General features: G+C 47.8%; 1 protein-coding gene across 2 annotated transcripts; it reads left to right on the plus strand.

Moving 5' to 3' along the window:
* The first annotated feature begins 6,284 nt into the window (after nt 1-6,284).
* On the plus strand, nt 6,285-15,482 carry GFRA3 (GDNF family receptor alpha 3). Of its 2 annotated transcripts, XM_027643417.1 has the most exons (8): nt 6,285-6,395; nt 10,420-10,695; nt 11,379-11,471; nt 11,898-12,243; nt 12,322-12,431; nt 13,336-13,470; nt 14,403-14,533; nt 14,841-15,482. In XM_027643417.1, the coding sequence occupies exons 1-8, from the start codon at nt 6,353-6,355 to the stop codon at nt 14,979-14,981; spliced, it is 1,275 nt and encodes a 424-aa protein (XP_027499218.1). In that variant the 5' UTR covers nt 6,285-6,352; the 3' UTR covers nt 14,982-15,482. The 2 variants fall into 2 exon arrangements, with proteins under 2 accessions (XP_027499218.1, XP_027499217.1); XM_027643416.1 differs by lacking the exon at nt 6,285-6,395 and having other exon boundaries at nt 10,315-10,695.
* The last annotated feature ends 532 nt before the right edge of the window (nt 15,483-16,014 follow it).

Below are 16,014 nucleotides of genomic sequence, written 5' to 3' on the forward strand. Positions count from 1 at the left end.
TCTGGCTGACCTTTGCCAGGATAAAAACCTCAGTTAAAATCTCTCTGAGTGCAGCGAGGTATCCTCCTCGACTGTCAACACTCCTGCTGATAGCTCTTAAGGCAAGTACTTTATTGGCTGCTTAAAAAGAACAGAAGGGGTAGGAGGGAAGAAAGGATTTTTCTGAGGACAGACAAAGAAATTGGAAATCCTAGAATCCTTGTTGCTGAGGCAGAACTAGTAAAGAAAGCCTCGTCCGTCTGGACAGAGCAGCTCTGTGCTGTGGTCCAAAGTCCTGCCATGTAACACAGAATCATAGAAGCAGAGAGTGGGCTGAGTTGGAAGGGACCCATTGGGATCATCGAGTCCAACTGCTGGCCCACCTGACCAGGACACCCCAACAAGCCCACTCTGCACCTGAGAGTTGTCCAAAGGTTTCTTTAACTCAGGCAGGCTTGGTGCCGTGACCACTTCCCTGGGGATCCTGTTCCAGTGCCCAACCACCCTTTGGGTGAAAATCCTTTTCCTGATATCCAACTCAAACCTTCCCTGACTCAGCCCCAGCCATTTCCTCGAGTCCTGTCACTGGTCACAAGAGTGAAGAGATCAGTACCTGCCCCTCCACTGTCCCTCAGGAGGATGTTGAAGAGCCCAATGAGGTCTCCCCTCAGCCTCCTCTTCTCCAGGCTGAACAAACCAAGTGTCCTCAGCTGCTCCTCATGCAGCTTCCCCTCCAGACCCCTCACCTTTCTCATGGCCCTTCTTTGGACACCCTCTAATACCTTAATGTCTTTTTTATATTGTGGTGCCCCAAACTGCCCCCAGAACTTGAGCTGAGGCCACCCCAGTGCAGAGCAGAGGGGGACAACCCCCTCCCTTGCCCAGCTGGCGAGATGCTGTGCCTGATGCCCCCCAGGACAGGCCGGCCCTCCTGGCTGCCAGGGAACACTGTTGACTTAGTAGGAGCGGCTCAGTACCTGGGTCTTTCCTGGTAGCCTCTAAAGCACCTAATGCTGCTGATAAGACATAAAGTAAACAGCCCCCGGGCTGCTGCCCTGCCATGTGCCCATCTCTTTTACAAGCAAAGAGGAGAAAATTGTCCTGCAAGTCAATTCAGCTTCACTTGAGACAAGGAGAGACAATATGCATCATGGACATACCAGGATCAGAACAATGGGCTCACAGTGGATCACTTAAGTGTCTTTGCATCAAAACATAGTGTAATGCATTATTAAAGCTATTTACTTTTTCTATGTTCTCACCTCTAAAAAGGTTCAGACTTAAAGCAGTAGGGCACTGCTGTTCTAAGGTGCTCTTCCTGTCTTCTCTTGAAGAAATATTTTTGCTTTCCTTTTACAAATAATTTTTCTTCTGAGCTGCTCATGCCTTGGATTGGTTCTGTCATGCAAGCATGTGCACACTAACCACTGCCTTAACTAGTTGGTGGGAAGGGACTTACAGAGTCTCTAATCCAACACATCTGTGCTAAGCAGTACTACCACCAACACAAGAGCAAGTCAGCTGTGGCTTTTTCTACAAGTTTGGATACAGACTCCGATACATCTCCAGATAAACTATTCTTGTACTGCACCAAACTCTTAGTGAAAAAAATTTTTACAGCATCCAGCCTGAACAACCCAAGCTAGAACCTGTGGCCATCATCACTTCTGATATCACCTGTCATTTGGATTTGCTGCCTTTGCAGCTCACCTTCAAGTAGCTGTAGGCTGATGGTAGATCATCTGTGAAATTCCTCTTTGCCAAGCAAACAAGCCCAGCTCTGCTAATCTCTTTGTAGGTCACAGGCTACCATGTTGGTAGCCCTCCACTGGATCCTCTTTAGTTCCTCCACATCCCTCTTGAACTTCAGGGGCGGGAAACTGCACAGGAGTCCAGGTGTGGCCACACCACTGCTAAGCAGACATGAATAAATTCCTTCAGTGTCTGGCCATCTTCTTCCTAACACAGTGTGATGTGTGGGTTGCCTCATTCGCAATCAGAGCTTACTGGTATCCATGGCAACTGCCAGCTCCTTCCAGTGGGGCTGCTCCTCAGCCACTCAGTCCTCAGCCAGGAAAGATGCGAGGGGTCACTTTGCCCTGTTACAGAACTTCACTCTCCTTCCTGAACATCAGAAGGCACCTGTTGACCCAGTCCTTTCATTTCTCAAAGTCCCTCTGGAGTGAAGCTCTTGTTCAGCATGTCAATTGCTTACCCTGAATTTTTATCATCATAAATTTCCTAGTTCCTTTTTCTTGTAGGATGACTTACAGACAATTATTCTCCACCAAAGACAGTCTACCCATTGAGCTGCAAGATTGTAGCTATCCAGATAGGCACCTAAATGTCTCTGACCTTCCTGCTGCAGACCACACTTAGGCTAAAATACAAAAGCAGCTTTGAATGTTTTATTCACAGGAACAAAAGAATGAAATTATCTGAGCCAGAAGTGGCCAAGGACCCCAGGTATTGAATCAGAAAACTATGGGCAGCTGCCATAGGTGTCAAACCCCTGAACCTTTGGCAATGAGCAGCCAGGGCTGTTTGGGGCACTAGCACTCATTCTAGGAAATGGAGGAGGTTTTTATTTGGTTTTCTATAAATATAGACATGAACTTCTGCCAGGTTGTTTGCATTAGGTTAATATTTCTGTGGTGTACAGGTGTTACTATGAGCTGTGAATGTCTGCTGCCTGTCTCTAGCCCTGTAAAGAACAGAGTGTGGTGCTGTAAATATTAGCCCAGGCAGAGAGTGTTTGCTCAGCCCTCCTCCGTGCTGTCTCCCCCAGCAATACTCTGATAGTGCTCCAAACAAACGACCCAGGCTCAGCATCTCCTGCACTGCACAGCCACGCGCTCTGGTTTTGACTCAAGGAGGGTGGTAGTGATCAAATCCTGACAAAAGCAGCAGAAGCACCAGTGTGCCACAATCTTCATCAGATTACTACTGTACAGAATAAGGTATGACCAAGTAACTCAGCACATACTGCAAACAAAATACTTCGGTGGTAAAACCCCTTCTTCACTGGCTGTGGCAGTCGTGGATGTAGAGAAGAAATGTCTCACACATCACCGGAACTGCTACTTGCTTTAATACAGTGATATACAGTGATTTCAGAGGAAAACTAAGGACTTTGCTCTCAAAAGGGCTCCCCAGTAATGGAAAGGACTGTCCATAGCAGTTGATCTGAACAGAAGAAGAAACTATCCTGCAGATATTGCAGGGATCTTCCTGCTGCCAAAGACAAGAACAACAAATGAGCAAACAGCACCAGCATGGTGAGTGGGTTTCCTGTTTCACAGAGGACCCTGTATGCACCTCACACAGAGTACTTTTTGGTAAAACAAAATACTGGCAAAGATCTGACAAAAATTTACTTACTATGAGCCTTAGTCACACATCTATTTCATAGAATTATAGAATCATGTAATCATTGAGGTTGGAAAAGACTTTTAAGATCATGGAGCCCAGTCATTAACTCAGCCACTGCCAAGATCACCAAGTGCCCCGTGTACATGTCTAATAAATCCCTCCAGGAGTGGGGACTCCACCACTGCCCTGGGCAGCCTGTGCCAGGGCTGGACAGTGCTTTCTGTGAAGAAATTCTTCCTGATGTCCAACCTGAATCTCCCCTGGCACAGCTTGAGGCCGTTTCCTTTTGTCACATCCCTTGTTCTCTGGGAGCAGAGCCCGACCCCCACCTGGCTGCACCCTCCTGTCAGGGAGTTGGAGAGAGGCAAGAAGGTCCCCCCTGAGCCTCCTTTTCTCCAGGATGAGCCCCCCAGATCCTCAGCTGCTCCTGGAGCATTCCCTGGGGTTGTAGTGACCTAAGGGCAGGATCCAGCACTTGGCCTTTTTGAACCTCATGCAGTTGACCTCATCCCACAGACCCAGCCTGTCCAGATCCCTCTGTAGAACCTTCCTACCCTACTACTGCCACCCAGCTTGGTGTCATCTGTCATCACAGGACCTTACATGAACCTGCAAAGAGCAACAAAGACAACATAAAGCACAGAACCGGGGCTAAAAGCTGAGGAAATCAGATCAGAGTTGATCACTGTTTATGTAGCTGTTTGAGAAGGTCAAAGGCCTGGACCTTGCATGGAATTAGAGAAACTGATTCCTGACATATTTTACATTACCCTGGTAGATGACCCTCACAGGTCAGAGCTGGCCTATACAATTTCAGATGGAAAGAACGATGAAAGCCTCAGTCGTGAGAGACTGGTAATTATCCAACTCCCTGAGACCTGTAATGAGGTTACAGTGCTGGTAACCTCCGTGTGGGGAGGGAGGACTAACCAAATAACCCTGTATGTCATGGGCCCTAGGCAGAGACACACAGAAGTCTGCAAAATCAAGAAAGGGACCCTTCCAATGCAGTCACAGGTTGTGCTGGCTATTGAAGAGCAGTGAATTGGCCAACCCTTTGCCGGACATCGAGTTAGAGCTCCTTTACTTGGCCACTTGCCAAGGGAACTCGAAAACACAGTTACACATTCAGTATGGAAAGGAGAATTTTCCCTTTCCTTTTGTATCTGCTGCAGAGCATAATTCAAAGCTGAGTTAGTGAATCATTTCAGAGGGCTTTGGGTGAAGATTTATAATCACAGAATCAGAAAAACAATCTGGAAAGGAACTTGAAAGATCGTCTACACTGTTCTCTTGTAGCTGGACTAATCTGTCTACAGCTGTTCTTAAAGGTCCTGAGTACATATGATCTCTTATTTTTCTTTGCTCCCCACAAAAGTTGCTATCCTGTTGTAGAAAAAAATGTATCAGTCCTTGACAAATCCATCTGGGAGACAAATAGCAAGTCTGTTATTTTCCTAGAGCTTGAAAATTGTTTATATAGCAGAGCTTCCTCTCCTGAGGTTGTTAGCATTTTCTATATCCACAAAGTCGGTAACACATTCCACAAACTCCCTGTACCACTGGTACTCCTGTAATGAGGGATGTCTGGGCAGCTCTTATCTCTCAGTGCTGTGCAATGGATGATTCTGCATGGTTTTGCTGCCAAGAAGCCTGGAATATAAATGGCAGTGCCCAATTTTCTTTCCTTTTAACCGTCATTCAAATTGTGTAGAAAAGATGCTGCTACAGTGTCAAAGTATACAAATCCATGACTGTAGAAGGCAACATTTCTTCTTCTCCTGCCTGTTACTCCTCACAAGTTGCACACTAGTGTACTAATATTCCATCCATGTTAGTAATCCAAACATGTCTCTACTGTGCCACAGTCATAATTTGGATCATGATTAAAAACTTTCAGATCTACTTGTTTATTCTTATCATGTCTCACAATAACATAAAGTTCACAGCATCAAGCCAGTCCTTCTTTTTTCATATTGCCATTACAAATAAATCTCTTTTCTCCTAGTTTTTCTTCAGCCTAACTCCTCTGTTTCCTCCGTCTGAATGGTAACTGCAAACAATTAATTTGAAAGTTAAAAAGGTTCTGTCCCATTCACCATTTTCCTTAAGCTCCTCCAACTATTAAACTTTAAATAGACTTCAAGCCATGGTGAGAATGGTTTTCCTCTCTGCCTTAAGCATGAAGTAGAACCTCCAGCGTTTGTGGACAAGTTGTTCCTATTCAGTAGAGACCTCCCACAGCAGTTCCCTGTAAGCAGTAAGCAGGAGGACTAACCTTTTTAAAAACTCGGGATGAGGAGGGCACCACTGAATTGGATTGTGAGTACTTAATGTATTTGCACAGTTATTTGCCTTTCTGTCGGGCTTTGCGGGCACAAGGGGTAGGTCTCTCTACTCCCGCAAACAATCGACCTGCAAAAGGTTGGCCTCATTTTCATGCACTAATGTTTGACGTGCGTGTGTTGGACCGTGACTTTTTCGCACTGGTTAACGCGATCTTAGGATGCAAACTAAAAGGAAGGATCTGTTCCAAAGAAGCCCAGCTGCCTACATGCCGGGTGGGCTCTCGGAAATGCCTGGGCGCGCACAGGCAGCTCCGCCAAGGCGGAGCCAGCAACAGGTAAGAAACTGAAACAACACCCTTCACAACAAAGCCAAGAAGCAGCAGGGGAATCTAGTCAAAAGCCAGTCAGCATCTCTCGCCTCCAAGAACACTCCCTCTGCTTGACACTTAACTGTCCTTTGCCCAGGTACGCCCCCGAAGGTGCGCAGTCACAACTCTGCCCTCGGTACCGGGATGCGCTAAGAATCCATAAACAAACGCTCCTTTCGGAGCCGCCCAGCCCGGCCCGGCCCTGTGGCTCCCCGGGGTGGGCAGGGCCGGGCCGGGGGCGGTGCTCGCCGCCCGCACCTCGACGGGGCGGGCCGGGCCCGGCAGAGCCGAGGCGGGGCCGGGGGTGAGCGGCGGCCCCGGCGCTCGGAGACACCGACAGCGGGCATGGGGCCGGCGCTGCTGCTGGGGCTGCTCCTCTCCAGAGCCGGTAACGGGGCTCGGGGCGGGCAGGGCAGGATAGAACAGGGCAGGATAAGGCAGGGCAGGCGGCGCGTCCCCGTCCCTCTCCCGCCGGGCGGACAGGTCCCGCTGCGGGGCGGCTGCGGGCGGCGCCGGGGTCGCGGCCGTTCGGGGGACCGGAGCTCCCCCCGGAGCTCCCCCCGGTGTTATATGCACGGTGCTCCCCCCGGTGTTATATGCACGGTGCTCCCCCCGGTGTTATATGCACGGTGCTCCCCCCGGTGTTATATGCACGGTGCTCCCCCCGGTGTTATATGCACGGTGCTCCCCTCGGTGTTATATGCACGGTGCTCCCCCCGGTATTATATGCACGGTGCTCCCCTCGGTGTTATATGCACGGTGCTCCCCTCGGTGTTATATGCACGGTGCTCCCCCCGGTGTTATATACACGGTGCTCCCCCCGGTGTTATATGCACCGTGCTCCCCCCGGTGTTATATGCACGGTGCTCCCCCCGGTGTTATATGCACGGTGCTCCCCGCGGTGCTCCCCCGGCTGCTCCGGGCGGAGGCGGCGCGTCGGAATTCGCGTTTCCAACCGGGAAAGGCGGCTGCTGCTCTGCCCGAGCGGGGAGCCGCCGATGTGGCTGTGGCCAAACTAGAGAGACGCTCTGGTGGGGGGGGAAGGTCTGCCCTGGGGGCGAGGGGTGAGGAGCGAGGGGCGATGCTGGAGGCGATCCCTGAGGAGCGAGGGGAGATGCCGGAGCCGATCCCAGACCGCGGCCGGACGGGTACAATGCGAGGATGCGCCTGAGCGGGTCCCGGCTGCGCCGCGCTCTCGCTGGCTTCGGCCAGAGCAGTTTTTGATACCTACCCCCCATGCATGCCCTCTCTGGAGTGCTCCGGGCCCATAGTTTTCCGAGGAGAGGCTCAGTCTGCCGAGACCAATCCAAGGAGCTCCTGCAGAGATGCATCTGATGGTTCCACTCTGCCTCCTATTACTGCCAAATCACAAGAGATGAGGATTGAAATTATTCCTCTTTCCAGTTAATCTCTTGTGCAGCCTTCGTGGCTGATGTGACTGGGAACATAGAAACTACAAATGGCTCTGAAGCATTCCTAGACTCTGGCTATGGGATGTCAGTGCTTTACACTGGAAAGCTGCAGCTGCTGAATATCACAATGACTGTTAAAAAATGGGCTGTTGCACTTAGACCTCAGTAGCACTGTCAGCCACATGGTTATGATAGATTTCCCTCGGTTTCCCATGTTCAAATGCCAGTTCTTCTTTGCTAACTGTTTACAGAAAGGTTTCCCTTCTGTAATCATCCTCTCTTTCAATACCACAGTGCACCACAGGCAACTGGATATACATATCTATATGACAGGCCATTGAGTGAAAAGGGAGAAAAAAGATATATTATATTACCTATCCATTTTTTCTAAGGTATAAATAATAATCTGTTAATTGGTTATTACCTTTTACCTTTTTTTTTAACTATGGAAGAGATTCCCATACCCATGTGGTCTTTAACATGTTCTGCAACCTAGACCATAGGTCTAGGAAAGAATTAGCTTTCTTATTCTTTCACATTGTTATCTGGAATACTTTCATGTAAAAAATTGAAATAACTTGTCAAGTTTCAGGGTTTACAACAATGCACAGCTATTGTATGATGTCTGTTTTAAGTCTGAGGTTTAAAGCAGCTTCACCTGAACCCATTGTGCTGAGTACAAAGTATTTCTGACACGAGACTTTTCAGGGAGCTTAAAAAGTCATTGAGTCTCTGTGTAAGAGCCAGATGAACTACAAAGTACAGTAAGCTGATAGAAAAATAAAGAAATTTGTACAGATGAGACAAAGGTACCTATGCAGTATTACTGGACTGTAGGAAAAGTAGAAAGTTTGAGAAGCAGACTGGCATAGAATTATGCAGACTGCTGCCTACTGATGAAGCTAGCAAAAGGGAAGGGAGTGGAAAACAAGGTAGATGGTGAAGATGGTACATCAGGCAATATGAGCTTACCAAGATTTTTTCCTAATCTGTAGTGAAGGCAGACTGAAATAGTACTACTGCACCTACTGAACGAAGAATGATGGGTAAGATGATGTACTCAAAGAACATTAAAGGTAGATGTAAGGCTCAGCACAGTAATTTCTTAAAACCAGCCAAGCAATATTGACCTGAAGGGAAGAAACATACTAGGTTATATATAATGTTTTTAGCAAACTGTCTTGTTCCAAGACTTCATTGTACTTGTACTGTAAACATAGGTTAATAAACTGCAGAAATGAAGGAAGATTACAGACTGAATTCACCTACCTGTGACAACATAATCACAGGATCACAGAAAGACTTGGATTGGAAGGGACCTTAGAGCTCATCTCTTTTCACCCCCTGCCATAGGCAGGGTCTCCTTTCACTGGACTGTGTTGTTCCAAGCCCCATCCAACCTGGCCTGGAACACTTCCAGGGATGGGGCAGCCACAGCTTCTCTGGGCAACCTGTGCCAGGGCCTCACCACCTTCTGAGTAAAAAACTTCTTCCTAACGTCTAGCCTAGATCTCATCTCTATTTTAAAATTGTTCTCCCTTGTCTTATCACTATCTGCCCGTATAAAAAGTTGCTTTCCCTCTTTTTTTAGAAGTACCCCTTAGGCTCTGGAAGGGGCTCCAAGATCTCCTCAGAGCCTTCTCATCTCTAGGCTAAACACCCCCTGCTCTCTGAGCCCATCTTTAGAGAGCAGGGGGGCTCCAGCCCTTGGAGCATCTTTGTGGCCTTCTCTGGCCCTGCTCTAGCAGGTCCACAACTTTCTTGTGCTGAGGGCCCCAGAGTTGGACGCAGCACTGCAGGTGGGATCTCAGGAGGGCAGAGCAGAGGGGCAGAATCTCCTCCCTCAACCTGCTGGCCAGTTCGATTTTGGTGCAGCCCAAGATGTGTTTGGCTTTCTGGGCTGCAAGTGCACATGGCCAACTCATCCACAAGAACCCCCAAGTCCTTCTCTGCAGGGCTGCTCTCAATATGTTCATCTTCCAGTCCAGATTCATGTCTGGGATTGCCCTGACCATGTGCAGCACCTGCACTTGGACTTGTTGAACCTCATGAGGTTTTCGTGGGCCCACTTGCCAAGTTTTTCCAGGTCCCTCCGGATGGCAGTGTTAGGTATCACCCCTTAGGAGACAACAGTCCATATAAAAAAATGAAAAGCTGAGAAAAAACCTAGTTTTAAAGATTATATTGTTTAATCTAAGATTATTTAATACTTCTACATAAGGTAGCACGTGTCTGTATATAGGTATAATCAATGCATGTGTCACACAAATATATGTACACACAGAGATATAGGCAAGGGTTTACAATCAGCCAACAGGTGAAAGCTGGCAGGCTAAGCCTTCATCTGCATTTTTGGCAGGGATTTCAGGGACTGTGTTTTAAATACTTAAAATGACTGCATATCAGCACTTCTAGATGAAGCTACTTGCATCTTATGTTAAGGATTCGTTTTATTATGCAAAAAATACACATCCTTATATTTTCAAGCTCGGTAAAGTGGTTGTTTTTACACTCTATAAATGGCTTTCTCAGTACATCTCTTAATGACCAGCATATACTTTAGTAATTGCAGCAGCACTGACTCACAGCACACAGTATGGTGTTACTATGTGCTTATTGCACTGCGGTTTTTGCTCCTCAGATAGAAGAGCTTCTTCAAAGCAGGCCTCAGCAACCCCAATGTTTCACGGGGATTTACTGCTCCATAAAATACAGAGCCAAGTTGAAAGAGTTAAGGGTGATAAAAAAAGGTTTTATTAAACAAAATTAGTTTTGAGAATTTTATTTGACCTTTTGTTGCCTCTTTCATAAATACTCATCCTTTTGTTTCTGAGTGCAGACAGCTCTTGTTCCTTACTACTCCATGTGAAAGACCCCAACGAGTTCTGCCTCTCACATGGGGTCCTTGCTTCGGAAAGGATCCCTGCAGAATGATGACAAGGTGCTTGTGTGGCATTCATCCTGACTGGGGTCCTAACAATCTTTTCTCCACTCGAGCAGGAGACCTCCTGGCTCTGCCCAGGAGTGACTGTGTCGTGGCAGAGCAGCTGTGCCTCTCGGACTCCACCTGCAATGCCACGTACAGGATCCTGGAAAACTGTGCCCTGGCCAAGACTCGCCTCCTTCCACTGGATCACGATAGCAGGGTCAGATGTCTGAATGCAGAGCTGGACCTTGGGAACAGCTCTTTGCTGCACTGCAAGTGTCACCGGCGCATGAAGAGACAGGAGCACTGCTTACGTGTCTTCTGGACCGTCCACTCCAGCATGACAGATGGTGAGATGAAAAAATAGGAATTTACAAGGTACTAGCAAGGCTTGCCCCTGCCCCCCATCTGAAAACAGCTGTGAAAGGCCACTTCCCAATACTGCAGGTATTGCTTTGGAATGACATCTAGTAAAGAGAATTTACTGCTGTGTTTGATAAGCAGGGAAAACTGGTCTGGTCTGGGACCAGCCCTTCAAATACACCAGGGACTCTAAGATACAAAGACAGCTACTCTGAGGCAGTTAAATTTAGTGCTGTAAAAAATACCTCAAAATGGTCCTATCTGTCCATCACTAAAAGGCACTTGTGATTATGACACACACTGTCATGGCATCCCTGAATGTGCTGCTGCTTTTTTTAGTGGGATGCTCCTACTTGACCTCTCACTAAAGCCTGTCTGTGCTGCTCAGCTCCTCACTCGTACTGGGGCTGGAAATGCCAGATGACTTAGACCAAATTCCAGCCAGACAAAATGTAATGCTGGGTTTACACACTAGTACCTTTGCATTTCCAGCAGAACCATTCTTGGCATTTGGATCTGAGCAAGACAGAGCACCTCTGAACTCCAGCCTGAGGAAAGAGCTAGGCATAAATAAGAAAAATACCCATTTAAGAATAAACAAACAAATAAATAAGCAAGCTGGTCACAAAGCATTTCTTCCACTGCATGAAATATCTTGTATCTTGCCTAGGTTATTTCAATTTGGAGACCTCTCCCTATGAGAACCCAGCAAATGAAGAACACTGGAAGACAGATTATAATAAACTGGCAGCTCTGGTATCAGGTAAAAATTGTAATGGTTACACGATATAATGCTGCCCTCTCTTACCTTTTCAGAGGCTGAAGGTTATTAGGAACAATTTGGGGTAATGGCCCCTTTAATCAGAGGAATACCTGCTCTGGATACTTGCCTAAATTTGTCCCCACTATCGAGTGTAAATACAGCCACAGATCCAGGCCCATAAAACCGGGAATAACCCACAATGATCAACTTTCTGAAACTAGCACCCTACCATGAACTAATAAAAAAAATCCTCTTTTGTAACTAATATAACTACAGTGTCATACTGCAGGCACATACAAGGACTGATCTGCTTTGTTCTTTTTGATGTTCCAAACCTGGCCATCAAGAAAGGGCTATTCCTGCTTCCACACAGAATCTCTTCTTGGGGCTCTGTTCATGGCTTCTGTGTTTCTTGCGGCTTTATAGGCTCACAGTTAGCGGGAGATGCAACAAACCCGTGCCTGAAAGAAACTCATGTCTGTAATCTGAGCAAGAAGTGTGTCCGTCTGCGCACAGACTACGCCTCCACCTGCACCAGGGCGGCGGGGAGTGAGGACGTGTGTGACCGGCGCAAGTGCCTCAGGGGGCTGAGGAATTTCTTTGAGAAAGTCCCTGAGGATTTCACCAAAAGGATCCTCTTCTGTCCGTGTCAAGATGAATTTTGTGGAGAAAGACGCAGGAAAACTATTGTTCCTGATTGTTCCTTCCAGTCTAACACCAAACCCAGTTGCCTCTGGCTGCTGGACTTATGCTTAGAGGACCCTTTCTGCAAGTAGGTCCGGCAGCAGGGGATGCTGGCCAAGAGAGGAAAACAGCGTAGACACTGATGGTCTCATTTTCCTTCCTGCAGATCCCGACTGGCTGACTTCCAACAAAACTGTCAACCTGCAGACACGTCTCCAGATGGCTGCTCTCTGCACAACCATGCTGCATGCCTGCAGGCTTACATGGGGATGATTGGTAAGTGATATCCACAGGAGCATACAGGGTGGATGCTTTCAGGCCATGAACTTGCAGGCACACTCTGATGCTGTAAAGGACCATCCTGCTCTCCTGCAGGACGTGGTGCTCAGTGTACCAGCGAATGCTGTACTGATTGATGCCAGTGCTCCCCCTTGCCTCTGAGGCAAATGCAGCCCAAAGAGAGCTCTTCCCTGGCACGAGTTACATCTCATCACAGCAGGGATTAAACACTGCATTCCATCACTGCCCAACTTTTACATGCCTGATGGTTGGTTAGTATTGTGCACAATGTGTTCTCAGGGCCAGCCAGAACATGGCACTACCAGCTGTTTGAAGGAAGGTCGTCTCTGGTTTGAGTTATTTACTGCCAACAACGTTTTCAGAGTGGCTCAAGAGAGGAGCTGTAAAGAGCAGCAGCATCTCAGAAGCTGTAAATATAGACTGTACCTTCCATTTTCCCAGATGCCTCTGCTGGTTTTGTGCTAAATGAACACTGGCTGAATGGCACACTATGGGTGTGCAGTATTTGCTTGGCAAAAGGCACCTGGCTACACAGTGTTACCAGCTACACAAGGAGCAGGAGCACCTTTTGCTGCCATATGGCAGTACCACAGCTGAGCCCCTGCAGGTGCTTCCCATCCTTCTGTCTAATGCATCCACCAGCTTCAGTTCCCAGTACCTCTCACCACCAGAGTGCCTGAGTCAGGGGTAGCAATCCCCACACTTTCTCACAGGCCAGCAGACTTCAGGTTGGTTCCTCAGGCCTGGGTCACCTGGCTGGGAGTCCTGACCTGGTCTGGGTAACACACTTATCACAGTGGAAGGCTTCTGCCTCCAGGGCAGCATTCCCTTTAGTATAACATGATTGCTGATGTTTCTTTCATCCGGGGGTTTGGGACAGGCACACCCATGACACCCAACTATGTCAGTAACTCCAGTGTGGAGGTCTCCCTGTGGTGTACCTGTGAGAGCAGCGGCAACCAGAAGGAGAAGTGTGACCAGATACTCGGCATGTTTGAGAGCAACAAATGCCTTGGTAAGCATCAATCACATCACAGAGAAACAGCTCAGCATGGGGGAATTCAACTCCTGTGGTTTCAAGGTCCTACCTTGCACTGCTCTTGTGTATAGTTCTGTCTTCTTCTGCAATGTCTCCATAATCTCCTCTGCAACCTATGGGACCAGCCTGGCTCTGCTCTCAGACGTGTTTCTCTATCTTTTGGAAACACTTCTGTTCATCTCAAACACCATGAAGCTGTTTCCAAACACCATTCAAATGAAGGGCACTGCAAAAACTTCACAAGGGGAGGTCAGATGTGCTGTATCCATAGGTTGCTGAGTAACCACGTCTGTGAGGATTATGGCTCGGGATTCCCCTCCTGTCCTCGTTCCTCTGCTCTCCTTTGGCCCTCACTTACTTCATCAACATAAGTAGCTCCTGAGGCAGCCTGTAATTAGATTCAGCAGCAGAGCAGTTACAAAAAAATCCTGTTACATGCAACTGTATTTTTTTATCTCCCTAGCATTTTAGCAACATACCTTAATGAGATTTAAATATTTAATGTTTGTAAAAGCTTCCAAAGGATATAAAAGAAACCAGCATCATTATGTAAATGATTAATATTTAAACCTACCTCCTGCAGTATAGAAGAGCCTTACACCCAGCACTGTAGATATATCTACAACCTAAACATCCCACCTGAGATACTAAAAATCAGCCCCTTACAAAATACACAGTTGGGAAAGTCACAGAAGGACCCAAAAGTCCTCAAGTACAGTGCAAACACTTTTGCAGTCTGCTCAACCTCACAAGCAAACCCACAAACTGACAGGCCATTCACTGAACAGAGAATACATATTTTCTAAATCAAGGCCACACAGCCTGTGAGTGCATTTCTAAAATAGCTTCCCTAGATTTCTGTTCACAAGAAAAGCAAAATAAGACTCTTGCTTTACTTCTGTTTGCAGAAAATGCCATTTGGTCTCAAATGCACCTGAAGCAGACAGCTCTAGAAAGACAGGAAGACTTACCTTATTCATCTTCCCTAAGCTTCCAAGGAGACAGTGCCAGCACATCTCTTACTTCAGAAGTGTCCCAGGTATGCATTGCTTTGTTGCCTTCACAAAGCAGTGAGTCAAGTAGCCTAGAGACAGTAGCTGAAAAACCTTGGATCTGGAAATGTGTGACTTTGGACATCAAAGCAAGGGATGCCACGTGCATGTGGAACACTGAACCACTCTACCTTCAGCTGTTCCTTTCACAGACAAGCAGAAATAGGAAGCCACATGCCTGGCCACAGGACTTTCAATGGTCTCACATTAGGGCTCAGAACTGGAGGCTCTGCAGCCAGAAGTTTGAGCATAAATGTGTCTAACTGGGACTCATCCCTCCTTTTCATTTCCCAGGTGGCTGAAGGGAAGATGCAGCGAGACAGCTCTGAACACAGCAGCATGCCTCTGGCCTCCTCTGAGCATTCTGGAGCTGCTACTTCTTGGCCTTCTGTGGCTCTGTTCCTGCCCCTGTTGCTGAACATTAACTTGGCATAAACAGAATCTTTCCTTCCCATATTATTAATCTTATTCCATATCCAGGCACGTCCCACTACAGATTTACCTTTGGGAAACAGAAGGCTTTCAGACAAGAGGAATGGAACAGCCTTAACCCAGAATAGCAGTCCCTGGAAACCTCCCAACGTACTTGCACCCCACTTTCCCCGCGTCAGTTCGCACTGAGCTCTGCAGATGTGGTTCTCACCATTGCTTCTGCCATGTATGCATTGTGAGTAACAGCCAGGCTCATGTTCCAGCTCAGTAGTTTAAAACAAAGGTCTCAGTTCTGTCAGAACTTGTGCAGGGTTTGGTTTCTGACTGCAGGGATGACCTGACACAGGATGTCTGCCCACTCCACCTTCTGGAGCTCCTCCTTGGGCCTGCAATCACTGAATGGTTTCTGTTGGAAGAGACCTTAAAGACGATCTTGTTCCACCCCTGCCATGGGCAGGGACACCTTCCACTAGACCAGGTTGCTCCAAGCCCCATCCAACCTAGCCTTGAACACTTCCAGGGATGGGGCAGCCACAGCTTCTCTGGGCAACCTGTGCCAGCGCCTCACCACCCTCACAGGGAAGTTTTTCCTAATATGTAATTGAAACATATGTTCTTTCAGTTTAAAACCATTGCCCCATGTCCTGTCATCACAGGCCCTGGTGTATCTGCCCTTATCATCCTCCTTTATATATTGAAAGAAGACCTACAGCAGGGTCTCCAAAGAGCCTTCTTCTCTCCAGGCCAAACCAAGTCTACTGACTCAGCCTTTCCTCATAGAAGAGGTGTTCCAGCCCCCTCATTTTCATGGCCTCCTCTGGGGCTGCTTGAACAGGTCCATGTCTGTCATGTACTGGGCACCCCAGAGCTGGATGCTGAACTCCAGGTTCAGGTGGGGTGGGCTGGAGGAGAAGAATCACCTCTCAGCCTGCTGGCCATGTTGCTTTTTATGCAGCCCAGGCTGCAAGGTGGTTTTCTGGGCTGCAAGTGCCCGTTACCTACTCATGTCCGATTTTCCATCTACCCATATCCCCAA

This window comes from Corapipo altera, unplaced genomic scaffold (assembly GCF_003945725.1).
Source record: "Corapipo altera isolate COAL_440 unplaced genomic scaffold, ASM394572v1 75, whole genome shotgun sequence".
In the NCBI taxonomy this organism is placed as follows: domain Eukaryota; kingdom Metazoa; phylum Chordata; class Aves; order Passeriformes; family Pipridae; genus Corapipo; species Corapipo altera.